The following is a 26,730-nucleotide window of genomic DNA, read 5'->3' on the forward strand; positions in this document are numbered from 1 at the left end:
GCTTCAACATCAGTCCTTCCAATGAACACCCAGCACTGATCTCCTTTAGGATGGACTGGTTGGATCTCCTTGCAGTCCAAAGGACTCTCAAGAGTCTTCTCTAACACCACAGTTCAAAAGCATCAATTCTTCAGCGCTCAGCTTTCTCCACAGTCCAACTCTCACATCCATACATGGCCACTGGAAAAACCATAGCCTAGACTAGACGGACCTTTGTTGACAAAGTAATGTCTCTGCTTATTAATATGCTGTCTACGTTGGTCATAACTTTCCTTCTAAGGAGTAAGCGTCTTTTAGTTTCATGGCTGCAGTCACCATCTGCAGTGATTTTGGAGCCCCCAAAAATAAAGTCTGTCACTGTTTCCACTGTCTCCCCCATCTATTTGCCATTAAGTGATGGGACCAGATGCCATGATCTTAGTTTTCTGAATGTTGAGCTTTAAGCCAACTTTTCCAATCTCCTCTTTCACTTTTATCCAGATGCTCTTTAGTTCTTCTTCACTTTCTGCCGTAAGAGTGGTGTCATCTGCATATCTGAGGTTATTGATATTTCTCCCAGCAATCTTGATTCCAGCTTGTAATTCCTCCAGCCCAGCATTTCTCATGATGTACTCTGCATTTAAGTTAAATATGCAGGGTGAAAATATACAGCCTTGACGTACTCCTTTTCCTATTGGAACCAGTCTGTTGTTTCATGTCCAGTTCTAACTGTTGCTTCCTGATCTGCATACAGGTTTCTCAAGAGGCAGGTCAGGTGGTTTGGTATCCCCATCTCCTTCAGAATTTTCCATAGTTTATTGTGATCCACACAGTCAAAGGCTTTGGCATAGTCAATGAAGCAGAAACAGATGTTTTGCTGGAACTCTCTTGCTTTTTTGACGATCCAGCAGATGTTGGCAATTTGATCTCTGGTTCTTCTGCCTTTTCTAAAACTAGCAAGAACATCTGGAAGTTCACAGTTCACATATTGCTGAAGCTTGGCTTGGAAAATTTTGAGCAGTACTTTGCTAGTATATGCGGAGAAGGCAATGGCACCCCACTCCAGTACTCTTGCCTGGAAAATCCCATGGACGGAGGAGCCTGGTAGGCTACAGTCCATGGGGTCGCTAGGAGTCGGACACGACTGAGCGACTTCACTTTCACTTTTCACTTGCATGCACTGGAGAAGGATTAATGGCAACCCACTCCAGTGTTCTTGCCTGGAGAATCCCAGGGATGGGGGAGCCAGGCGGGCTGCTGTCTATGGGGTCACACAGAGTCGGACACGACTGAAGTGACTTACCTTACCTTACTAGTATATGAGATGAGTGCAATTGTGTAGTAGTTTGAGCATTCTTTGGCATTGCCTTTCTTAGGGATTAGAATGAAAACGGACCTTTTCCAGTCCTGTGGCCACTGCTGAATTTTCCAAATGTGCTTGCATATTGAGTGCAGCACTTTCACAGCATCATCTGTTGGGATTTGAAATAGCTCAACTGGAATTCCATCACCTCCACTAACTTTGTTCATAGTGATGCTTCCTAAGGCCCACTTGACTTCACATTCTAGGATGTCTGGCTTTAGGTGAGTGTGAGTGATTGCAACATCGTGATTATCTGGGTCATGAAGATCTTTTTTGTACAGTCTGTGTATTCTTGCCACTTCTTCTTAATATCTTCTGCTTGTTAGGTCCATACCATTTCTGTCCTTTATTGAGCCCATCTTGGAGGAGCCCGGTAGGCTACAGGTCCACAGGGTCGCAAAGAGCTGGACACGACTAAGCGACTTCACTTTTGCATGAAATGTTCCCTTGGTATCTCTAATTTTCTTGAAGAGATCTCTATTTTCTTTATTCTATTTCTTTGTGTTGTTCACTGAGGAAGGCCTTCTTATCTCTCCTTGCTATTCTTTGGAACTCTGTATTCAAATGGATCTATCTTTCCTTTTCTCCTTTGCTTTTTGCTTCTCTTCTTTTCACAGCTATTTGTAAGGCCTCCTCAGACAGCCATTTTGCTTTTTTGCATTTCTTTTTCTTGGGGATGGTCTTGATTCCTGTCTCCTGTACAATGTCACGAACCTCCGTCCATAGTTCATCAGGTACTCCACCTATCAGATCTAGTCCCTTAAATCTATTTCTCACTTCCACTGTATAATCATAAGGGATTTGATTTAGATCATATCTGAATGGTCTAGTGGTCTTCCTGACTTTCTTCAATTTAAGTCTGAATTTGGCAATAAAGAGTTCATGCTCTGAGCCACAGTCAGCTCCCAGTCATGTTTTTGCTGATCGTATAGGACTTCTCTGTCTTTGGCTGCAAAGAATATAATCAACCTGATTTTGGTGTTGACCATCTGGTGATGTCCATGTGTAGAGTCTTCTCTTGTGTTGTTGGAACAGGATGTTTGCTATGACCAGTACGTTATCTTGGCAGAACTCTATTAGCCTTTGCCCTTCTTCATTCTGTACTCCAAGGCCAAATTTTCCCATTACTCTAGGTGTTCTTGACTTCCTACTTTTGCATTCCAGTCCCCTATAATGAAAATGACATCTTTTCGGGGTGTTAGTTCTAGAACATGATGTAAATGGCCTTTTTGAGCATAAATGAAACACTGAGAAGTTAGGCAGCAGGTATTTGGTTAGAAATAGGTAAACTATGCAATTGTTTTCTTTAAAAAAGAAATTGCCCTCTGCTAATTATCCTTTCACTTTTTAATCAAAAAGTAACCATGTTTCTTCAGGGAGTGGGAAATCTTGACTGACAAGAAGACAAGGGGACTTTCTATGGTGGTGGGGACAATCTGTACCCTGAGAGAGAGTGTGGCCCAAAGGGTGTGTGCCTGTGCCAGGGGTCAGTCTGGACACTGTGCATTTCACGTGTAAATTACACATCAAATTTTAAAAATCCATGTGTGTACAGGTATGTACATAGCCATATCTATATTTGTATGACATATTAATTTTATATGATATAAAACCAATTATATGTGATATAATAAATCCAGTTAAAAGACAACACTAATTATTTGTAATCCTAATCTCAGTTTAGAATCAATTACTTAGTGTCAGAGCAGGTAAAGGAGAGTTCTAAGTTTCCAACTACCCAAATACTACAATGGGGAGTAATGAACTTAAAGAGGTCTTTGGTCAATTTTCTTTTCCTTCAGGTAGCCATTAGCTATTCCACAAATAAAATGTTACATTAAGTCAATAAACTATTTCATTTTGAGCATTTTTAATAGCATTCCAAATTTTAAAAAAATATTTGAGGAATGCTGATTAAATTGTGTTGTTTATACCAATGTTTGGGGTGGGGGGGAAATCAAGGTTCAAGTAAGTTCCCTTCCCACAATGAACTTGTTTTCTAAAATACAAGTCAGCTTGTGTCAAAGTGAATAAACCCTGTGCCTATTAGGATCTCTGCATTATTACTTTTTATTGTTACAAGAACATATGTTTAATAGCAAGAGAGCTTAAAAAAAATTCAAAATCTAGGGTTGCAGTTATTACTCTGACAATTATAAAATTTACCATCAAAGTTATTTTTAAAAAGTATAACCAAAAATATCTCAAATATCTAAGAAGTTTATCTTTCTTAAATACCAGTAATCTATGTAAGTTGAAGGCAGGTGCTGCAGTGGAAAAGATTTAAAATTCAGTATTTCCCATCAGATATGAGAACTAAGTGTTTTATGCCAGTGCAAAACAGGTATCATTAATTCACTTCACAAAAATGGAAAAAAAAATAATAGAACCTCTCTCTTCCTACTAAAAGAGCATCCACAGTCCCAGGACACAGCTAATCTCACTTAGAAGCCTGGTGTCCTTAGGAAGATATAACTTTTTCCAGGTTTGCTAAAGAGAAATCTTTAGCCCTGTTAAGCAAGCAGTAAGTTCCTTGATTGTACCTTAAAGGGGATGAGAAATTTTCGGTTCATCTGCATTTTAAAGGGTACTCTTTCATGATCTTTCACACTTGTAATAGATGTCTAAACCGTTAAATTACTATTTCTTTTCTTAGCCTGAAAGTCGATGCAGACGAAGACCGTGGCCTCTCCCATTGTTCTTTACCCTAAGTCGGTCCCTGAACAATACTGACAGCTGCTATCAAACCAGGCTGCATTTACTCTGCGCGCAGCTGCTGCTTGTAGGAACAGACAGCCTCCCAGAGCCTCCTCCCCTCTGGGGAGAAAGGTTGACACACTGCATGTTCAATGAAGGGGTGCAAAGGTCCACTGAATTGTCAACCCAATTTTATGCTACTTCGATTTTCCAGGACGCACACAATTCCTTTCAAGCAAAAATCAAGCATATGCCAGGGCATGAAACTTATGGTGCAGGATAATTATTGATCACTACAAACTTTAAAAGAGCCTGCCGACATAAATTAATATACTGATCCAAACATTACAATTATAAAAGCCGCACATGCCAATATGCTGAAGACTCACAATTGGCGTTAAGTCTTGTGCTGGGCCCAATTCACTGATTTGGGTTATTGTTGCTAGCTATCAGAGCTAATCTGCCTTTATAATCTCAACAACATGTTTCCTGGACTAAAGCCACTCATAAAATTAGCGATTCATCTGCCCTTGCAAAACAACCTGTTATTTTTATTTTCTGATTCAACGTGAAATGAGTATTACCTATAAACATGTGGTTAACACAATTTCCTCCTTTCTAATGGGTACAATTGGGCAGTGGCTTTGAGGACATAAAGAGTACAAAGTTTTACCATCAAGAAATGATATGTAAAAATTTAGAGCCTATCAGAAAACAAACATGTTCCACAAAGTTGAACTGGGTACTTGAGAACTGCTTTGCATATGTTTTCCTTTAATCAAAACAGGCTTTTCCATCCTCATTCATTTGGGTTAAAAAATTCTGCGCTAGAGCTACAAGTACAATTTGCTATTAGTCTTTGCTAATCAAACACAGTACATGCAAAAGTACCAGTGAATATTTGATTTGATCTCTGAAATAAAGCAATTCATTACACAAGAAAAGGGTACAGAAGGCAGCAGACAAATGCAGATGTAATTGTGTTTTTTGTTGAATGTGATTAGAGAGCCCACTAAGTAACAGTCAAAAATGTGATACGAAGGGGGAGAGATGCAGAGCCTGGATCTGGGGTGAAGGGGAGGAGGGAGAATTGTTTATGCAGAGCTAAGCTGTCAAGTGTAATAAAGCAGCTTGAATAAAATTTAAGCTGAAAATCCACTGAAGCTCCCCATTTCAGGGAGGAAAAAGCTATTAAAAGGAAATGAAGGTCACCCTCCCAGTTTATTTCACCTAATTGACTGCCAATAGCTTACCACAGGCAACCCGACTGCAGATCTGCAATTGAGAAACTGATGAAAGGAGAGTTTTCAAGCTGAGGCTCATTCTTTAATCCTCCTTGGCTCTTATGTTTTTCTCCATCTCCAGTTGGGATGTAATTTTAAACCCTGATGGATTAACTGGTTCCATTGTCTGTGGCCGTCACTGCACTATGGCACTCTTAATCCGTAGAGCAGCATGTCTAATTATCATTACAAAGTGTCTGAGGGAACTATAAAGACCAGCAGGGCATCTTCTCACAAGCAATTAACATAAATTGATAAATGAGTGATTTGAATCCGCTCAAGGCACTCACGTATGAATAAAATCAGAAAGGACGGTCCCTTGTTTCAGCTACTTCTCTCGCTTAGTCTGGAAGGGCAGAAAACATGAGAACTGTCCTGGATCCTGCAGTTGAGGGGAAGGAAGGGGGCGTGGTCAGGGGGTGGGGAATGAACTCATGCAGGAGATGACCCCACGGTTCACCGGGCTCATTAACGCAGAGCAAATGACTTGTGATTGACAACCAGTTGCCAGCAAGGAGCACTAACTGAACTCAACCCAGAAGAGCAGAAACCTCGTGAAAGGCTAGAGGGCACCAGGGCAGACAATTATCACTTCTTCAACGGCAAGAGGGCTTTCTTTTCGTTGGGGTGCCACTTAAAACTTCATGAAAGAGCCACAAGAAAATCAAAACAGTTATACATAGGTTCTAATACCCTGGGAAAGCAAAAGGCAAAAGAAGCAAAAGATAACAAAATGAAATAATTCCAAGTGATGTCTTGACCCCAATTGGGATCTAAAGTTATATGACAGAAGTAAGGAAAGTAGGTATTTAAAACCTTTACCTAAAGTTTTAACCTAAGGAAGGGGGATAAACTATATTTATTTTTCCATTGAAAAGAAGATTTATTTTGTTCCCATCCTAAAAAAGGTTGCTATTACCTCCCTTATGCCAAGTGTTCATCCCTTATACACCTCAGTGTACCTGAAACCACTTCCCTGTACCTGAAACTGCCTCCCCCTCTCCCACTTATCAAAAAGGTCAAGGTTAACTTCATATTATATACAGATTAGATATAGATTAAGCCAACAAATTTAGAAGAAATGAAAGCTGGTTATACACACTGTAGGAGGTAGACCTGGTAGGCCACGTACCCCGATGATGGCATTCAGCTCTGCCATGGTCACCTGTTTGGCACGTTCGACAGCCTGGGCCACCTGCTGTTGATGCTTTGAAAACAAGAAGAAAAAGTATTAGTGAGGCAGCCAAGAACTTCACTGTACCTTTCAACAAGACAAATGCTGCATGTGGTACAGACTGAGGTGTAATATGAGTTTAAATGTGAACTTGCTGGAGCACATATTTCACAGAACACAACCAGGGAAAGGAAAACAGTGGTGCTGCCCATCTTTCTAAACAGCACTAGTTAACTTCTGATGGGAATTTGGGGTTCAGAATGGTAGAAAGGCAAAAAAAAGATATCAAAAATGCTCATGTAAAGCCTTAGAAATCAATAGTATGGGATTTGGAAGATCATCCTGATTCTCAGAAAGGGTTTGCTATGATAGATTTGAGCAGGAGAAATTTACAACCATTTAAAACACCCCTTTGGATACTCAAATTTTAAACATTAAACCTGCAATCTCTTCTCTGGTCAACAAATCTCAACCCACCAGTTGGTTCTGGACTCTGGGAATTCCTTTCCTCCTTTAGTCCTTAGATGTTTCACCCGCCACAGGAGAAAGGAAAGACACACACACACACACACACACACACACACACACTGAGATCACAGGCTGGAAATATGGAAATAGCCCACACACCTCCCAGGTCCACTCACAAATAAAAACAAAGTTGCACGTCTCTTTGGGAGAAAGGAGACTATATATAGCAGAGACCCCGAATTACTAAAGTCTAACTAACAACAGGCTTCAAAAGGCCAACAAATCTAAATGGTAACATCACGTAAATGCTATACTGGAAAAGGCTGCCATAGTAATAGCAGGGATGGTGCTACCCAGCATGGAGCAGTAGATGCCAATAAGAGCAGACACTCAGCATTCCAGCTCCAAGGCCCATAAGCTTTTCACTCTGTCTCAAGATATATGCATCTTGTACACACTTAAAACACAGTTTTACATTTATTAGCTTGTATCCAAAAGTAAACTTTAAGGCAAAACTAAAACATACTGGTTTTGAGTCAATTTCATAGGTTTACTCACACAAAGAGCCTTCCCCTCTCAAAATATTAAGGTTAAACTATCTATGACTTTGTAACAATAAAATGGCTCATATATGGATATAACTCTGTAAGCCAAGGTAACACGAACATGTAACATGAATGCTCTTAACCTTAAGAGTATTGGCATCCACTCCCTCCACAGACAGCATTAAGTCAATCTGCCTTGAGGTACAAGGACAAATGAAATACCTGCTCCCATGATCAAGTCAACCCTGATGGAACCATTTTTAAAAAGCAGTAAAAGAAACAGTAAAAGGACACATTAATCATCAGAAGCGATCAAGCTTATACTACTCCTCGAAGAAAAGAAAAGCTTTATGCTTGATAGTCATTTTGCAGTTTTCCATAGAAAAGAATTAATTTAAGGTTGAGCTATCGTCACTGCTTCCACAGTGTGCCCTTAGATCTATGAGATGGAATAGCAGGGGGTTTACACACTTCAGCTGTAACAGATGTTCTTCACACTTGTTCCTTGTGATAAAATTAACATCTTAAAACTAGCTAATTTGCAAACAGAGAAGCAACATAATTGCACTTTAACAGCTGAACAGTTTTACTTACTTCCTGAGACAGAAATGGGATGACTTGTGCACAAATCGTATTCAATCTCTTGGCGATTTCAGTCTATAAAGACAAAGCCATATAAATGGTTAGCATATTTCATAATCAGTTCAGAAGATAAAACTTCATACACAACAGTGGAGTCCTCTACTGCCTCACTCTTAAGGGCATAAAATTGCTTTCCCAGGCTATGTTAGCAATATTTATCTTGAGATAAACAGTAGATATTAATCCCACTTGCAAAGAAAGACATAATCGCACATTTTATTGGTCACTTAAATAAGAGATAATGGGTAGTTTAATTGAGTCAGAAAATCTATGCAGTTTGAGGCTACATAATCACTTAACCTGGTGATTCCAAACCCTTCTGTACACTTATTCAATTATGGCATACCAGAGCACTTTTATGAAGCAAGTTCATTCAAACCAAAGTCAGAACCCTGGAGAGCAGAAGCACTGCCAAAGCAGACTGGCTCTCAAGTTGAGGTCCAGAGTGAGAGCGGAAGACCTCCTTCCACTTGTTTCAACTCCTGCACAACTGAAATTGAACTTTAATGTTAATAAGCCTTCACCAAGTTTCAAAATTTCAAACAAGCCTAGAAAACACCGCTGAAACAGACTCAAATCCAGACAGTCAAGCCAAGGGGTTCTAGATATCTGTAAAGTTTTACCACAACTCAGCATCAAATGCCAGGAGCCCACGGTTCCACTGAGTTTAAGAAAATGTGTCCTGAGTGTCTGTGGCACAGGCTATTCTAGAGCAAGGAGGAATAGTCCCTGCTCAGCTCCAAGGGCAAAGGAGTCCCTCTGGAAGAGGGACAAATTGGCAAAGGAGGGAATACAGTGTGCTCTGCTCCCAGACTAGGAAGGCTCCCCCTGCCCACCCCTCCTCCAACACCCTGCAGCTATGCAAAGGAACCCTGCTTCCCTCTAACTCTGAAGAACAGTTTTGTTTTGGGGGGTGGAGGGGGAAAGACATCTGAAGAGTCCCAGGTTGACCTTATGTATATATTTCGTCATTTCTGCGTCAATGTTTACTGATGCTACCTCTATTACTGAACTAGGCAATGAAAAGGACTATGGGGAGAAAAAAATTAGAAGAGCACAGCCCATGCCCTTGAGAAAGACAGAATGGAATAAGTGAGATAAAGTAGAAACCTCAGGAACTGTATAATCAAGTACATAAAAAAGAGCTGCCTTTTGTCCTCTGAGATGATTCCAGTTAACTGAGCAACAAGCCTTTCCTTTTATGGGATTGGATTTATGCCAATCCAACTCAATTCTCCCTGACCACCACTGAGACAGGGTTACAGACCATGCACTGGAAGAAATGTACTAGAAAGGGAAATCACTGGTATAGAGAACAATCCCATGACCTTGCTTGAACAAGTGGAGCTAACAGATACGTATATGCAAAAAGGGCACAGCTGTACCAGGTGCAATCACAAAACTGGGTCAGCCCCACCTAGCTCGTTTGATCACAGCCACCCACTCAAGTGAACACAAGGTCATGGCTCTCCTGGAAAGCATGGGCCAGCTACCCTTGCCTTTGCAACAAGGTTCTACCCTGTATGTTTGGGTAGACATAAAGAGGCAGAGATGCCCTTTGTGGGGTCTGAGGTCCTTGCTCCCCACTTTCCACCTGCCATACATTCCAACAGCATTCTGTTCTTACCCGGCCTCCAAAATTCTCTTCATGTTTTCCTATGTTAAAAATGACATCTGCTCACTCTGAGTACATATCCACAGATGTATACTACACAGAAATACACAAGAACTAAGTCTGCCACCCAGAGACAACCACAACTGTGGTTGTGCCACCCACAGACAACAACTCTGTGGTGATCCTGGGAAGCAACCCCCCAAGCTCTCATTATCTGTGTGTGCACAAGCCCAGAGTAGAGAGAGACACCTTGACATCAACGGATCCCCTGAGGTATACTGCTCTTCTGCAATTTGTTCCTTCCACTCAAACCTGTCATGGACACCCTTCCATTCCATAAAAACAGATATAAGTAAGAACATCATCAATATATCCCACTACACAAGCAGTCAGGTGTCTGAACACTCCCAACATCAGGGGATATTTATTTTTCACCTAATATTCCACAATTACACGCTCTACATCAACTAACCCTTTCCCTAGATCTCTAAAAGGAATCTCTAGAAGTGAAATTGCTAGGTCAAAGTGTCTGCATATTTTAAACTGTAATGCATGCTGATAAACTGCCCAGCAGAGAAGCTTACCAATTTATAGTATCCGTCTATGATGGTGCTTGCTCCCCCACCCAGTGTCAATACTGCGTTTCATTGACCTTTTTATAATCTTTATCCATCTAATAGATTAAAAAATGATCTCATTTTTATTTGCATTACTCCGATTCTTCCTGAAGTTAAACATCTTTTCATATATTGATTGGCCCACTTTATTTTTCCTTTGGTATTTATTCACCCTTGTCTTCTTGTAGTAGTTCCTTCTATAAGATAAATACTGACTTTTCCACGGTCTTTCCACCTTGTCACCTGTCTTTCAGCCTTGCTTAGTATGGGTTTTTTGCTATACATAACTACATTTTTACATGGTCGGACTAAAGAATAGCCTTCCTATGTTCCTGGCCTTTGGGTGAGGATTAGAACACTCCCAAATTAAAGAAGCCATTCTTAATTTTCCTCTAGTGCTGCTACAGCTGTACTTTCTACATTTAATTACTTGACCTACATGGAATTTATTTTAGTTTAAGAAGGAAAGATGATCTCCTCTTTAATTAATAATTATATATGTTATTACACAGAGTGGCTTCAAGGTAGAAGTGAACTTCACTGTCAGGGGACAGTTAAGACCTGGTCTGAATGAAACGAACTCATAAACCTTTAATATTAATCCTTTAATATTAAGAGGAAAATAAAAGAAGTACGGATTAAGAGCACAGACCACATAAATTGGGTTAGAGCAGCTAAGACTGCAACAGGAGGACGAGTGTTAAAGATCAAAGCTCAAACTGATGCAGAAACATCAAAAGCCATACCATTTGTCCTGGGAATTCTAAATAAACGGTTTGGAAAAGAAACAGAAACAAGAATAACAGAGAAGGATCTTGTCCCAGCTGTCTCCTTCCTCTGCCAGGTCTCTAATCCCTAATCTTAAAACCATCCTCTGACAAGTGAGCTTGACTTGAGCCAGGAAATCTAGCTTCCAACCTCACCTCTGGTTTACCTTGAAATTCTCTGAGCCAGCTGTAGAGTCCCTGCTCCTGGCAGCGTGAGGACGCATCTGATCTCCCTGACAGTGCTCTGGGAGGTCTAACACATCACCACCACTGCCGCCCTTCAAACAGTCTGGATGACAACTGACAGCGATCCTCCAGCATCATCTCTTGCTTCAACATAAGGATATTCTGACAAGAACTTAGCACAAATTAACGAGTAGTAGTGTTTTCTACCTGTGCTTCTATTCCTGACCACAGAGTTTACAAGCAGGTTAGACTGGATAGTTGACCCTGCTTAAGCAGGTGTTGAGAAAGTCCCATAACCTTTTCAGACTGCCTTCTTTCTACCTCTTCCAAAGACCAGACAACTCCAATGGAAGAAAAAAAAAAAAAAAACTGCAGGCTAACTGTGTTTTCCACCTAGAAATCATTTTCCTGACCCAAGATGAAGATGTATTTGGTACCTGCTAACAGACATATTGTTTATAAGTAAACTTACCCTGTGTCTGTATTTCTGACACCATGTAAGGCAACAACACTAAGTCAGCACTCAAGAGCCAGACCCAAACCAGATCTGCATGGAAACACTGCGCCCAAAAACTTACCCAGCTTGGTAAAGGCCCCGGCATCAGGCCTTGCCTCAGGGACGGCAAGCACCCACCAAGGCAGCAGGAGTTCGTCTGTTCAGAACCAGCTTTTTTTAAAGTGCATTATGAGTTATTTTATTTTTGGCTACACTGAGTCTTCATTGCTGTGCTCATGCTTTGGTAGCTGCAACTCATGGCTTAGTTGCCCTGCAGCACGTGGGATCTTCCCAGAGCAGGGATTGGACCTCTGTCTCCTGCACTGGCAAGCAGATTCCTAACCACTGGACCACCAGGGAAGTCCCCAGAACCAGCTTTTATTCTCATCAGTGCCAACTCCTTTCTCACTGATTTGCTTATGGTGATAAGAGTCAGCCCTCATAATCCAAGAACTTGGGTTTGCATCTCAGCAAAATAGTACTAGGCGTCCTGAGTTAAGTCACTTCAACGGCTGAGCGCCAGGTCTCTTATCACCAATCTACTTCAGTGATTTATCAGAATCACATAAGCTAATATGTAAACTACAGCTGCACTATTATAAAGTGCTGTGCTCTCATCCCAGTCTTTTAAGGACGACCTCAAATCCAAATAGAAGCTGCCTTTCCCCTGTAACACCAATAAACAAACTCTAGGCCCTTCAAGATCCTCCAGAGCAATTTAACTTTATTTAGTAAACTAAGATTAAATGTTGAAAATCACATCTGACATGAAGCTTCTGGACAGTTTCCTACAGCTTCCAGCATCAAGGCTGGCATCATGCATCTTAACCTAACAGGGAAGCAGGAGAAGACTCCTGATTCAGCTCCTCGCTGAACCCTCCCCATCAAAACTGACCACAGGATACCCTTCCCACATTTGGAACTTTCAAAGGAATGCCTTACAGAACCAAAACAGAATCCCCATACATCCTAAACTCAATGACCAACATGGAACTACATAAACCATTCCTAATCAGTGTTAGGAACAGGCTCTGTTTACAATAAGAAATCACATCTCAGTACAAGAGTCAGGTTGCTGTTGTTGCTTAGCCGCTTTGTCGTGTCTGACTCTTTGCAACCCCCATGGACTGTAGCCTGCCAGGCTCCTCTCTATCCATGGGATTTTCCAGGAATGTATACTGGAATGGATTGTCATTTCTTTCTCCAGCAGATCTCCCTGACCCAGGCATCAAACCTGCATCTCCTGCATTGCAGGTGAACTCTTTACCAATGAGCCATCTGGGAAGCCTGCAAGATTCAGATACATGTATATTTTAACAGAGTTAAAGAGGTCAAATATCTCAAAGGCCAGCAATGAACCAAACTCTTAAACTGAAGATATGATCTTCTGAGCATCTGAACTTACATTTTTGGACTTCACGATTCCTAAAAGCTCAGCTCTCCACCTTATCATATTCCTTCCACCTCATCTAATTACCAGACTGAAGAGCCAGCCCGCTTTCCAACGGCTGCCCACTGATCTCCACTACACACCGAGTAATATATAATGAGGGTTGTTGGAGGCTCAAAGCAGGGCGAGGGCTGCTTAAGAGTAAATTGCCCATGGGTCTCAAAGCAATCCAATGGCACCCTGCCCAAAGTCAGCTTAGGGAGGGGAAACTCCACCACCATTAAATTGCAAATTGATGGATCATAAAAAATGCCGCTTATGCTGAGGGCTGGCAAACTGATCTTTTGGTTTCCTCGAACCAAGCGGGAGGCCAAGAGAAAAACACAGTGGAGAGCTGGTCATAAGTATCTGGCAAAAGATAAACGGGCAAGAACATGAAAACAAAGCACACAAAAGGAAATAAATAATCTCTAAATCCCTTCTGACTAGAAGGTTCAGAGTCTGTGAAATGACAGCCTTCAATCCAGAAAAAATGTTCAGCCTCAGCGGCAACCAAATAAAATGCAAATGTAGTTCTAAGTAAGGTGGGTCATTCTGCACCAGTTATGTTAGCTTATTTTTTAAAAAATTAATGAAATCCAAAGCTGATGAGTCTTCTGGGAAACTGGAGCAATCATACATTACTGATGACAGAGTAAATTGGTACAGTCATCTTGGAAAGCAACTGGGCAATGTGTTTCAAGAGCATGAAATTATTCAAACCTTTTGGTAAGGCTTCCCACAGCTAAGAATTTATCCTAAGGAAATAGTTCAAATGAAAAGCATTCCATGCATGAAGCTGCTCACTGCAGCATAAGTTTCAAAGCAAAAGAGAAAAAGTCAGGTAAAGATATAACAGTAGTTCGACACATCACAACCATCTGCAGAGTTTTTGAAAAACTTAACATTTGCCCTCCTGATAAATCAGTTGTCTAGTACTAGGAGAATGGTTAAATACACGACATCAACCCAAAGGCATGGCAGGTAACCATTTTAAAGTCATATTTATGATAATGATGCTTAAATAGCCAACATATTTACTAGATGAACCAGGAGGAGAACAAAGCTGTGGTGTTCATGTGCTTGTGTTTTGTTTTTTTTTAACAACATATGCATGTGGCGAAGCACTGTAATTTGATACCCCAAATAAAACCAGTGATTATCCTGCAATGGCAGCATTATCAATGCCTTGTTTCCCCCAAGAGTGACTTTGCAGATGTCGCCTGCCCTTGATTTACCGTTTGAATGTATTATTCAATGGGGAAGGGTGATCAGGCCCCCCACTCCTGTGATGGACCCTGGCCCTGAGTCATAAGGATGCTGACAAACCCTGACACCCTTTGGGTGCCCAGCCCTCTCAAAAACATCCTATCACACATGGGGAAGCAAACACCTAAATGAAACGATTTGCCCAGGATCATAAAGATAAGAAGCCACGTTCACTGCCTAGCTCTTTCTCCAGGGAAGTGGAAGTGGGAAATTGGAACATACTCTAGACCAGAAACAAAGCTTAAACACTCAGCTTTGTATGCAAAGCAATAGAGCCCACACAGGGCCACAGCAGCACAAGGCCATGTCACTGCTGAGCCAACGACAGGACCACAACACGTGGCCACCGTATGTCAGTGACAGGGTCACTGGACTCCTGCTGCCTTGGGCAGAAGTACAGTGCAAGGCAAAGGAGGCATTTCACAAGGAGCCTCAGTCCTAAACTGCAAACCTTAAATAAACAACAGCAGCCAAACTACACACCTCTGTCTCACCTTTCAGAGGCAAAGAGAATTAGTGCCTCAGCACTAACTTCAGACAACCTGGCCCACCAATGAAGCAGAATCCACGAAAACAAAGCCACAAATACATCTCTCATTTCCTGAACATTGTCTCTGATGTACCTAAAGATAATTCAAGATGTTTGCCTGATAGTGCATACCCAAAATCATCTATGCAAAACTCTGCAAATAATCTTCCAGTACTCTGCCCACCCCTTTAGGAGGGGAAAAGGCTTCTTGGGCTAGAGACTGCCTTCAGAACAATAGCTACGCATCAGACTAACACCTTGCTTCACCAGCACACTCATGAAAGAGGAATTTTATCAGAAATTCTAATGCATCAGAGTAGCTTTTCTGTTTAAAATATAATGACGGAGATAAATGACTAGCCACGATTTGGGGGAAATCCAAATGAAAAGGACCTGCGATCTCTTTAAGTTGAGGATATACTGATCATGAGGTTATCATGTTTAATAAGAGTGCCCCAGGTTCACTTGAAGGGTTTAATAAAACAGACAGCTGGACCCACTCAAAGAATTTCTGAGCCAGGAGGTCTGGGGCCCCAGCATCTGCCTTTCTAACAAGGTCCCAGGTGCTCTGCAGATTTCTGGACCAGGGACCACACTTTGAGAACCTTGGAAATTGAATAATCATGACAGAGGCAGCGTCTACTGCTTAACACACCTGAGCTCCAATTACATACAGGCTCTAAATGTCAGTTAGTGTAGGTACCCTTGGAGACTGGACCGGAAAGGTTAAAATAACTAGCCCAGGGTCAGAATTAAGCAGGACGGGAGATCAGATCTGTCTCTCTCCAAAGCCTTGCCACAGAGAGAGACAATCGCCTTTCTCCATGCCTTTTTAGAAAATCAGACCAAGGCAAGAACACAAACCGAGGCTGGAGCAAGCCATTTGCCTACTGTGGGAAAGCTCAAACTATATTCATTTAAATGAGTCCACCCATGGCAATGTAATCTCGTCCCTTCTTCAACCCGATAATTAAAGCAAAACAAAGAGGGCCAGATGACAGAACCCCTTCAGTGGCTCAATTAATCAAAATACAAAGTCGCCAATTACAGGAAGATCATAACTTTCATGTTCTGCCTCCTCCTCATCTGGCAGCTTCTACAAGCACATTCTAGACCCCAGCCCTTTCCAACAGGGCGCCGACTCTCTCCTTCCACTGCTCACCTTTCACACTCACAGTTTCTCTCAGAGCAAGGAGGAGTTAAAATAAAGGGAAAGAAAAACCTGCTGAAGGCTGCCTGGGCGGAGATAGCAACACTAATTGCTCCCATTCTCTGGCTCCTTGTGAGGCAGATCGCAGGGGCCTGCATCTTCGGAGAAAGCTCTCGGATCTTCGCAGCAGCTCTCAGCAGAGCAACTCAAGTGCCCTTAATTGTTTATGTCCTTAATGCAGAGCCTCTTGAATGCATTCATTTTTAATAGCAGGCTTGAGTGTGGGGCCCATCAAAGAAGGACAAAGCAACTCTATTCATTGGTCCTCCTTCCTGCAATGACAGTTTTCTGATTTATTTGCAAATGACAAGCTTGGCAGGCCCCACTTGAAGGCTGCCCTCTTTTTTTTTTTTTAAAGAATTCAGTTGCATTTTCCAAGATGAAGTTGAGTCTGCAAAGCTGTGTATTTGTGTAAATTCTTCCCCCTTCAGTTCCTTCTAATTAATGACTTAAATGTTTTGACCCAACTGTTGCCAAGCAGAGCATTTGGGCTTTAATTTGTCATTTTGGTAAAGATGCATCCTTGACAAAAGCATTGCAGCTGTTTCAGTGCCTAAACAGCACATTTCCATTATTCAGAAACCCTTGTTGCGGAGTTCAGAAAGTGCTGCTCACAAGAAATCGTTCTGACTCGTTCCATGATGCAAAAAGACAGCATTTGGTGGTGTCAGAGGAAAATGCGCTCTGTTGTGCCACAAGAAGGGTTTCAAGACAAACTCCATGGGGTGAACCACGGAACAATACTATGAATTAATCACTTATTGTTCTGGGAATGGAAAGAGAGCAAGCCTACACCTTTCACCCTCTTCACAGGGCTTAGTCGTTTAGGGAGCTCATGAGAAATTAGATAGTATCATACAACAGCAGGAAGATCAGTGGGAGGAAGAACGGGCTACATCATCATGGCACGAAGGCTAAAATTACAATTACGAAAATAAAATATACCTACGTAAAGACAAAGACTGCACAAGAATATGTAAAAACCAAGTAGCCTCTGAAAACCGGGTTTATGAGAATGGTCTTGATTCAAAACTTGGAAAGTTACTTTCTTTGTAATAACACTTAAACCCTTTCTTTTTCATCAGAGCAACCTTTTAGGTCTGTTTCCCTGTGGCTCAGTGGTGAAGAATCCAGCTGCCCATTTAGGAGACGAGGGTTCTATCCCTAGGTTGGGAAGATCCCTTGGTGAAGGAAAGGGTCCCAGTATTCTTGCCTGGGAAATCCTATGGACAGCAGAGCCTGGCAGGCTACAGGTCATGGGATCACAAAGAGTTGGACATGACTTAGTGACTAAACAACAACAAACCCATTTCTGGATGGTACTGGCTTCCAACAGTCTGCATCACTGTGCCCCTGCCCCCCATCACGATAAAGCAAACATCCAGTGCACACAACTATAAAGCACAATTTATCATCAGCTTTAGTATTTCTCATCATACCCTCTCCCCACATCTTATCTGGAGATCACTGGATAGGTATGAATGGTGCCCTAAAAGGTTGGAATCTTCAGCCAGTCTAGATGGTGGGAAAGGAATCTCCTGCCTGAACGGACCATGAACAGTGGTTCACTAATTTTATAAGCATGCTGCAGCTGAATGACCCATACACATGAAGGATGGCTGCCACTCTTGTTCCAAAGCAACTTCCTGGGAAAAGCAGCTACTTCATCAAGAGGTCTACGCCATCAAAGCCATGTGACATGCAGGAGAATGGCCCAAGTTAGAAAGACGTGTGTGTGTATGCACTGGTAAGGCCATCCTTGAGTCCCAAACTCAAGTCTAAGGTGGAAAGCCCCATCTCTGGGCCTGACTCCTCACAGGTTGAACTGCTGGAGAGGTGGTCCTTTGGGAAGGAAGACAAGGTTCCTGGCATTCCCAGTTGAAACCTGGGGCTCTCTTTTCCATCAACATCATGTACCAACAAACTCCAGAATGCAAGTTACCCCCTAGAGTGGCCAGAGGATGAATCTGAAGGGAAGGGGCTCTATTGCAGACTGGGGTTGGGGTTCTGCCTCAGGACAGTCCTCTGCTGAACCTAGCAGTGCCAAAAAAGCATCAAAGTTTGAGGAGAAAAAAAAAAAATGTGCACAGTGACATCAAAAGTCAAGGAAAAAATTACTTTCTCAAAAGCACCTTAGATCATAATTAAAATGAAATCTGGGGACTTTCCTGGTGGTCCAGTAGTTAAGAATCCACCTGCCAATGCAAGGGACACAGGTGTGAGCCCTGATCTGGAAAGATTCCACATGCTGTGGAACAACGAAGTCCATGCACCACAACGAATGAGCCAGTGCTGTAGAGCCTGTGAGCCACAAGAGAAGCCTGTGCACTGCATCTAGAGAGTAGCCCCCACTCACCACAACTAAAGGAAGCCCACTCAAAGAGACAAAGACCTAATGCAGCCAAAAATACAGTATTAATTTACAAAAAATGAAATCTGATAGGCTGGTGAAAATTGTGTTCAAAGCATCACCTTTTGGAAAAACTTTTAAGTATTTATAAGATGGTAAGCACAAAGATCCTAGATGTCAGACTTCATTAGTACACTCAAGAGCCACAGGATATTAACTTGGCTATGCAGGTGGATGCAAAGAGAAACAGCATTTTAAACACAAATTAAGGGACTTCCATGGTGGCCCAGTGGTTCAGACTCCCAATGTAGGAGGCCTGGGTCAATCCCTGGTTGAGGAACTAGATCCCACATGCCACAACTAAGACCCAGCACACATAAATAAATACAAGTTAATTCTTAAACAAAGCACCTGTTCATCACATTGCATCACAATACGATCCACAGAGAAATCTAAGCAGTAAGAAAAATAATCATCACTTCTCCAACATAACAATCAAGCTACTTTCAGGGGGTAAAAAGTGTGCTGTCTGAAGATAATTTAGTCAGGGCTACATGGATTGACCACAAATATATATATAATTAAAAGTATTTAAAGAAAAGCCCCCTTATGCCGTCATATCACCTTGTAATTTTAAAATGACACATCAATGTCATGTGTTGTCTAACATTTACCAGGGAAGAATTAAACAAGAAGGGATGAAAGAATACTGAAAGAATACTGGATAATCCAAGCGAGAACAATTTATAAACCAGGGGTCATCAGAAGTTACCACTCCTATCATTCACCAGTTATTTTAAAAGTGGACAAATCAATTTTTGTGCTCGTGTGTTTTTAGAAAGCATCCTAGATATTCTTCCATTAATTATGTGGGTTCAAGACATGTCAATTCTTGTTTCCCAGAGCACAAGAAACCAAATTTAACCCACGTATTGTGTTACACGGGTCTGCACTCGCATGGTTCCCACAGGGCTGGGCTGGCTCAATAATGTCGAGCTTCTTCTGGAAGAACAGAATAGACTTCCTGCCATTTGGACTGTGAAACACAGTAATCCACCAGGGAATAAAGGTCAATGTTGCACTTTTGGTCATTACTGAATCATTTGAGATGATCTGTGGTGAGGATGAGAGGAAAATCGAAGGCTGTGAGAACGCTGCAAATGGCTTGACCTCAGACCAATTTCCATCTCCATCTGTCTAATAGACATGTGGATAAAAAGCCTCCCTCCTTCTGGGCCACTCTGCTGTTTTCAAATCCACCGCACAAGCCAGGAACCAGTTAAACAATACGTTAATAAGGGGAAATAACCTTCTAAGCCCCAGACTGACACTTACTCAGGTTTTAGGGCATCAGCTCAAGTTTGGAAAGCAATTTTCCAGTCTGCGAGCAGTACTGCAAAGGAGAAATTCTAACGAATATGGAGAATCGTCTGCAGTGCAAGGGCATGTGCCAAAAATCTCCTTATTTGTACATGCAAATATATGCATGCTCACACACCTCCGCCCCGCCACCAAAAGACATCCACACGATTTCTATTACGTCTGCTAACACAAAGGAGAACAGCAGTTCCAAAAGCTGTGTGCTGCTGAGGAATCTTTTTTCTTCCAAGTGTCCAATTAATGCTGCTTAATCATTATTAAAGCATTTCAATCATTAAATACAAAATATTCCTGGGAACCCAGAGCCTAATTATCACTTAAGCCACGGAATAAATGTTAATACCCTGACTTTACGCTAATACTCCTCTTCCCTGGTTTGGTCAAGCTCCTTTGTGAAGGTAATGATGGTCCATATGTAAGTTTAGGCCCCCACAGTATATCAATGTCAAACAACATCGTGTCAAGCTAAGATTCAATTCAGGTAAGTGCCACTGCCAAATTTTCTTGTTCCCAGACGGGCTTTAAGATTATTTTATTGCTTAAAATTTAATTTGTTCCAACTCGTGTCTCCATGACAACGTTGGCTAACCCTGCAAATCATTTGGGTAATTGGATATCTTATCTTTCTATTGCTCTCAAATCGAATGATTCTGCTAGAATTGTAACAGCCAATCAAATTTACAGTCCTCCTGAGTAATAGACTTGGAAAAGTAGCCACATTCATCTCCTCTTTACGGCCATATTAACCAGTATGCGACAAACAGTAGAATCTGGTCTTCAAACTACACTCCAAACTCTAAGGATGTCAACACCAATATCCTCACTGTGCAAAGTCTACCCAAAAGCCCCTTCCCTTTTATACTATTTTAATTTGCAAAGCAACAGTTGGTACCCATTCCATGTTAATCTTGAGCAATTTCAGCATTTTGAGGGAAACCAATGAGTTTATCAGAAAAAGTAATAATAAAATAAAAATCTCAGCTTTTGGTGGGTACTTGACCTTGTGATAAAATCATGAGCAAAACAATGGCTGCACAAGATGACAGGAGTGTACCACCACTGCTCTGTCCGGGGCTCTTTCTGGGTAAGCCACATCTGACACTGTACATTATAAAAAGTAAGAATGAATACAGATTTAGCAACCAGTTCAAAAATCTCTGTATCCCTAGAGAAATCCAGTTGAAATGTGACACCCCATTAATTTAATTTAATTCATGAATTCAGAACAGTCACAGCATTCAGAATAATCAATTATGAAATAGAGATTTTTTTGTAAGATTCAAAAGTCAGCCGCTCTTGAGTTAGTGGTATAATTTTGGCCTTTGGTGAGCTAAAAAGGACAGGAGTTGGACACATTTCAATGGTCCAATTCCAATCTTCTCGGGAGCTCTACAAGGACACTGGCTCCGAGGGAGCACAGGGCCCAGGCACTGTAAGAGGGCCAGCCAGCTTAGAAAACGAAAAGGCTCCGCAACCCCGGCCAACTGGCAGGCCAAGGGGTTGTCAAGAACTTCATGCTTCGCCTACAGACACTCGGAGGACTTTAGGACCTGAGCTAAACACAGAGCCACAACGTGGGGCGTCTCAGCACACTGAAGTCAGTAGGCAGCAGGGGTTTTAAGCAAACGTGAGAGCAGGCACTGGCACAATTTGTCCAGGTGTGACCTCTTTTAACCCAAATACTTACAAAAAGTTGCTACTGCATCATGCCTGGCAGTACGAGTCAACAGTCTAACTTCCAGTCCATCTAATCCCAATGGCCCTGCTTTTCTCTCTCTCCTGTGGGTTTTGTGGGTGTGTGTGTGTTTTCCTGCTTCCTCATATACTAGCACTTAAGTAGCAATTGTGAACTGACAGTCTACAAAAATCTCAAGCCCATGGAGTACATGGAAAATACTGCAACACATCTACTCAAACTTTTGCATGCACTCCAGAATTTTCATAGCCAAAGAAAACTATACATATCAATTTACATTCCCACCAACAGTGTAAGAGGGTTCCCTTTTCTCCACTTTCTCTCCAGCAATTTTGTAGATTTTTTAATGATGGCCATTCTGACTGGTGTGAGATGACACCTCATTGCACTTTTTTGATTTGCATTTCTCTAACAATGAGTGATGAGGGGCATATTTTCAGGTGTCTGTTGGCCCTCTGTATGTCTTCTTTGGAGAAATGTCTGTTCAGGTCTTTTGCCCACTTTTTGACTGGGTTGTTTGTTTTTCTGGTATTGCACTGCATGAGTTGCCTGTATATTTTGGAGATCAATCCTTCGTCAGTTGTTTCATTGGCAATTAGTCCTAAATGAGGTGAATGAACCTAGAGCCTATTACATAGGGTGAAGTAAGTCAGAAAGAGAAACACAAATATTGCATATTAACGCATGCATATGAAATCTAGAAAGATGGTACTGATGATTCTATTTGCAGGGCAGCAATGGAGACAGAGACACGGAGAACAGGCTGTGGACACAGTGGGGAAAGGAAAGGGTGGCACAAATTGAGAGAACAGCATGGAAACATATATTACCATATGTAAAACAGACAGCAAGTGGGCATTTGCTGTGTAACACTGGGAGCTCAACCCAGTGCTTTGTGACAACCTAGAGGGGTGGGACTGGAGAAAGAAATGGCAACCCACTCCAGTGTTCTCGCCTGGAGAATCCCAGGGACGGGGGAGCCTGGTAGGCTGCCATCTATGGAACTGCACAGAGTTGGGCATGACTGAAGCGACTTAGCAGCAGCAGCAGAGGGGTGGGATGGGGAGGTAGATGGCGAAGGCAGGGGTGGTTCAGGAGGGAGGGAACATATGTATAACTGTGGCTGATTCATGTAGATGTATGGCAGAAATCAACACAATATTGTAAAGCAATTATCCTTCAATAAAAAAAATAAACCAAAAAACTGTATGTATGTATACGTCATCAAGACACACGTTTTTTTTCTCCCTTTCTCCAACAAAGCAACAACTGTCTTTAATTCATCCACACACCTTTTTTTTTTCAGGATAGTAAAATTATCTTCCAATTCAAAATTTGATTTTCTACGTTACATCAAAAAGAAAAAAAATATAGGAAACACACCTCCCATCCTTTATTCTGCCAGAACTCACTTCAATAAAAATGAACCAAATCTGTTCTCTGTTGTTCACCCATCCCCATAAATGAAAAAACTCAACACAAAACTATTCTCACTGGTAGCTGTATTAACTACTTAGTACTGTTGCCTTCCAAGGGCACCTTTTGCTGTTTGACTTAAATAAGGCACCTTAATTCCTTTAGAGCACATATGTGTGCGTGTGTACGTATGTGCGTGCTCAGTTGTGTCCGACTCTTTTCAACCCTACAGACTGTAACCTGCCAGGCTCCTCTGTCCATGGGATTTTCCTGGCAAGAATACTGGAGTGTGTTGACATTTCCTCCTCCAGGGGATCTTCCCAACCCAAGGATCAAACACTCATCTCCTACATCTCCTGGACTCCAGGTGGATTCGTTTATCACTGAGCCACCATAGAGGCTGCCAAAGAGAGGGAAAAAAATGCCCTTTTGAACCTACAGATAAATGCTCCTGATCTTAAAAGTAAACAAACAATAAAAACTTTGAGGGGAAATACTGGAAAGCAAACAGTTCAGATGCAGGAAGGAAGGAAACTGGACTTGGAAAAACAATAGGGAGCATGGCCTAGAATTCCAAATACAGTGTATAGTTTAAAAGGAATCAATAATAGAGTCAATAACAGATTCTGAGAACAGCTGTCCTGAGACTGCCCAAGTACAGGCTCCTGCACACAGAAACTCGCTCAATCCTGATAACTACCCTATACAGTAGATGCTACTGTCATCCCCTAACCTTCTTGCCTGTTTTTTTCCTTTGCAAGGGGGAATAATTAATACCCAAGGGAGGCTGGAAGGATTTACAGAGAGTTCCTAGGTGGCTTAGTGGTAAAGAATTTGCCTGCAATGCAGGAGACAAGGGTTTGTTCCTTGGGTCAGGAAGATCCCTGGGAGAAGGAAATGGCTACCTACTCCAGTACTCTTGCTTGGGAAATCTCATGAACTGAAGAGTCTGGTGGGATACAATCCATGGAGTTGCAAAAGGAGTCGGCTATGACTTAGTGACTCAATAACAACATACTGTACAATTTCTAGGGCACATGTGGCTCAATACATGGAGCTAAGAATATTTACTCTCGTGTCTCAAATAAGCTTACTCCTGGTGGCCCAGTAGTAAAGAATCTGCCTGCCAATGCAAGATACACAGGTTCGAACCCTGAGTCGGGAAGATCCCTGGGAGAAGGAAATGGCAACCCACTCTAGTATTTTGCCTGGGAAATCCCATAGACAGAGGAGCCAGGAGGGATACAGTCCATGGGGTTTCAAAGAGTCTGACACGACTTAGCGACTAAACAATAACAACAATAATAGACCTAAGAAGCTGACTTTTGAAAACCAAAGTGCTGAAACAGACAAATGTCTGAGAACTGAGTGGGCACCTGTAGCTGCAGGGTGCATGGGGACCAGATGCCCTTCCTCCATCCCAGGGGCCCAACCATTTTTCTTTCCATACCAGACCAAGATGCAGATCAATGTTTAAGACCCCCTTTCCTAAACCAAAAGCAACCTTTTTATTTACACTCACTAAGCCATAGAAGCCTTTCAAATGGCACAAATAAAGGCGGCTGCATTTTGTTCTCTAAATCAATTTTCTCCCCAGCCATCAACTAGATGTTCCTGCACAGAGAAAGAACAGCCCTTCCCTTCTAATTCAAAAATCCATACTGCCATTGCCCTTGCAAACTGCTAAACAAGCAGTATCGGCAAGTCACTTGTGTTCTGTAATATATTTACTGCAAATCCCAGTGGCTCACCTCCTAATGCAGTTTTTTATCGTGTCTGTGAGTGTCAATACACTGGCCAGTCACCTTACTTGTAAGAGGCTCTGCCCAGCTATTTGCTCAAGGCATCAAGAGGGCACAGAGGACAAAGGCTGTGCTCCTAGAGGCTCCAGCGATGGAGAGCCTCCTCCTCAGGCCAGGATCTTCAAAGAGGTTTTGGTCTCTGGCAATCCACATCCTAGTAACACCCACAGCATCTGAGAGGCCACCTTAAATTCTCCATCAGGAGAGCTTCCATTCACACAAAGTTCAAAATCAGAGTCCTGATCAGAGTCCTTCCCAGTTTCCTACCTATCAACACTAAAGCTGTTCCCCTGGTGAATTTGCTGATCACATCTGAAAGGTGCATTATCAAGCACCAAAAGGGGAAGGGGCTTTTTTAAGTACCAACCTCTGCTCTCAGATGAGAGCGTAAGAGCAAGCACCCCAACACCAAATAATGGTGGATCATCTAATACAATCACGCCAAAAACACAAAGGGCAAGTTAGAAGGAAAATGTTACAAAATGCGATAAACACCTATACAGATGGTGTATACTTGGAGAAATTCCCCTTCCATGTGCACCAGACTCAAAGGTTGCTAAAGAAAGGCTTGAATTACCTATTTATCTTTCAGGGTGAGCAGAAGGCAAGCGCTCTATGCAAAATATGGGACAGAGATACTACAAAAATGCTACTTTACAGACTCCTGGGATCAAATAGGTGGGTATAATACAGGGTGCTCACTTTACATTTCTTTCTCCTCTTCTGTATATTTGAAACTCTTCATAGCAAAATGTTTGGGGTGGGGGAATGAACTCTGTAAAGACAAGTAAATCATGCCCATGCTCAGTCGGGTCTGACTCTCTGCAACCCCATGGACTGTAGCCCACTAGGCTCCTCTGTTCATGCAATTTTTCAGGCAAGAATACTGCAGTGGGTTGTCATTCCTTCTCCAGGGGATCTTCTCAACTTAGGGACTAAACCCGCGTCTCCTGCATTGGCAAGTGGGTTCTTTACCACTGAGCCACCTGGGAAGCCTCTATAAGTAAATAATCAATCGTATAATTATTAAGAAACCTGGTGATTAAGTCAAGTCTAATGCCCTGGAAGAAGCTTGTAATGCAACTTATCCACAGCTCTGTTAGCGGCTGTGGTCATCCTTAGGAGATAAATGGTGGTTCCCAGGGCAGTAAAGCATGCACACACTCAATTCACATGGAAACCCAGACCTCAGAAACATACTACTTCTGTTTTCTCTCTTTTTACCTTTTTACTACAAACTGAAATATATTACTGTAATTAAACTTCTCTAAGTAGCCTCTATAGATATTTGACTATAAATCATTTTTCAAAAGAAAAACATCTGAGCAAAAGTGGTTGGATGAGATTAGAACTGTAATCCTACAAAACATCTGGTGAAACCAAACAGATTTCACTCTTAATTTTATCATAAGGACTCATACTGGTACTCTAGAGTCAAGTTTTTAATCTAGATTCCATGGACTTGCTGATGGATCTTAAGATGTCCACAAAGAGCCAAAATTGTTTGGCAAAGCTGCATGTGTATCAAAATGCATATGGTTTTTTGCCAAGCAGGTTTTACCTGATTTTCATATGGGTTCAGGATCCAAAATTGTTACTCTACAGGCTCTGAGGGGCACAATAAATGCTTCTTAAATGCCTACTCAGGGATTTTCCTGGTGGTCCAGTGGCTAAGATGCCACAATCCTAATGCAGGGGGCCTGGGTTCAATTCTTGGTTGAGGAACCAAATCCCACATGCCACAACTAAAGATCCCACACACTGCATTAAAAAAAAGAAAAAAGGTCCTGCATGCCACAACTAAGACTTGGCACAGC

The 26,730-nt window shown here is 42.0% G+C and overlaps 1 protein-coding gene across 4 annotated transcripts in view; it reads right to left on the minus strand.

Moving 5' to 3' along the window:
* TLE1 (transducin-like enhancer of split 1 (E(sp1) homolog, Drosophila)) overlaps positions 1 to 26,730 on the minus strand; it is a 92,411-nt gene that overhangs the window by 55,515 nt on the left and 10,166 nt on the right. For 3 of the 4 annotated variants that reach the window (XM_010851151.1, XM_010851152.1, XM_010851150.1), the window contains exons 5-6: positions 8,104 to 8,166; positions 6,455 to 6,529 (exon numbers count right to left, since the gene is read on the minus strand). In XM_010851151.1, coding sequence (XP_010849453.1) covers positions 6,455 to 6,529; positions 8,104 to 8,166 — 138 coding nt within the window. Of the gene's footprint in view, positions 1 to 6,424; positions 6,530 to 8,103; positions 8,167 to 26,730 lie in introns of all 4 variants that reach the window. The other variant, XM_010851149.1, reaches the window with a different exon arrangement.

Source organism: Bison bison, unplaced genomic scaffold (genome assembly GCF_000754665.1).
Source record: "Bison bison bison isolate TAMUID 2011002044 unplaced genomic scaffold, Bison_UMD1.0 scf7180017864298, whole genome shotgun sequence".
NCBI lineage: Eukaryota > Metazoa > Chordata > Mammalia > Artiodactyla > Bovidae > Bison > Bison bison.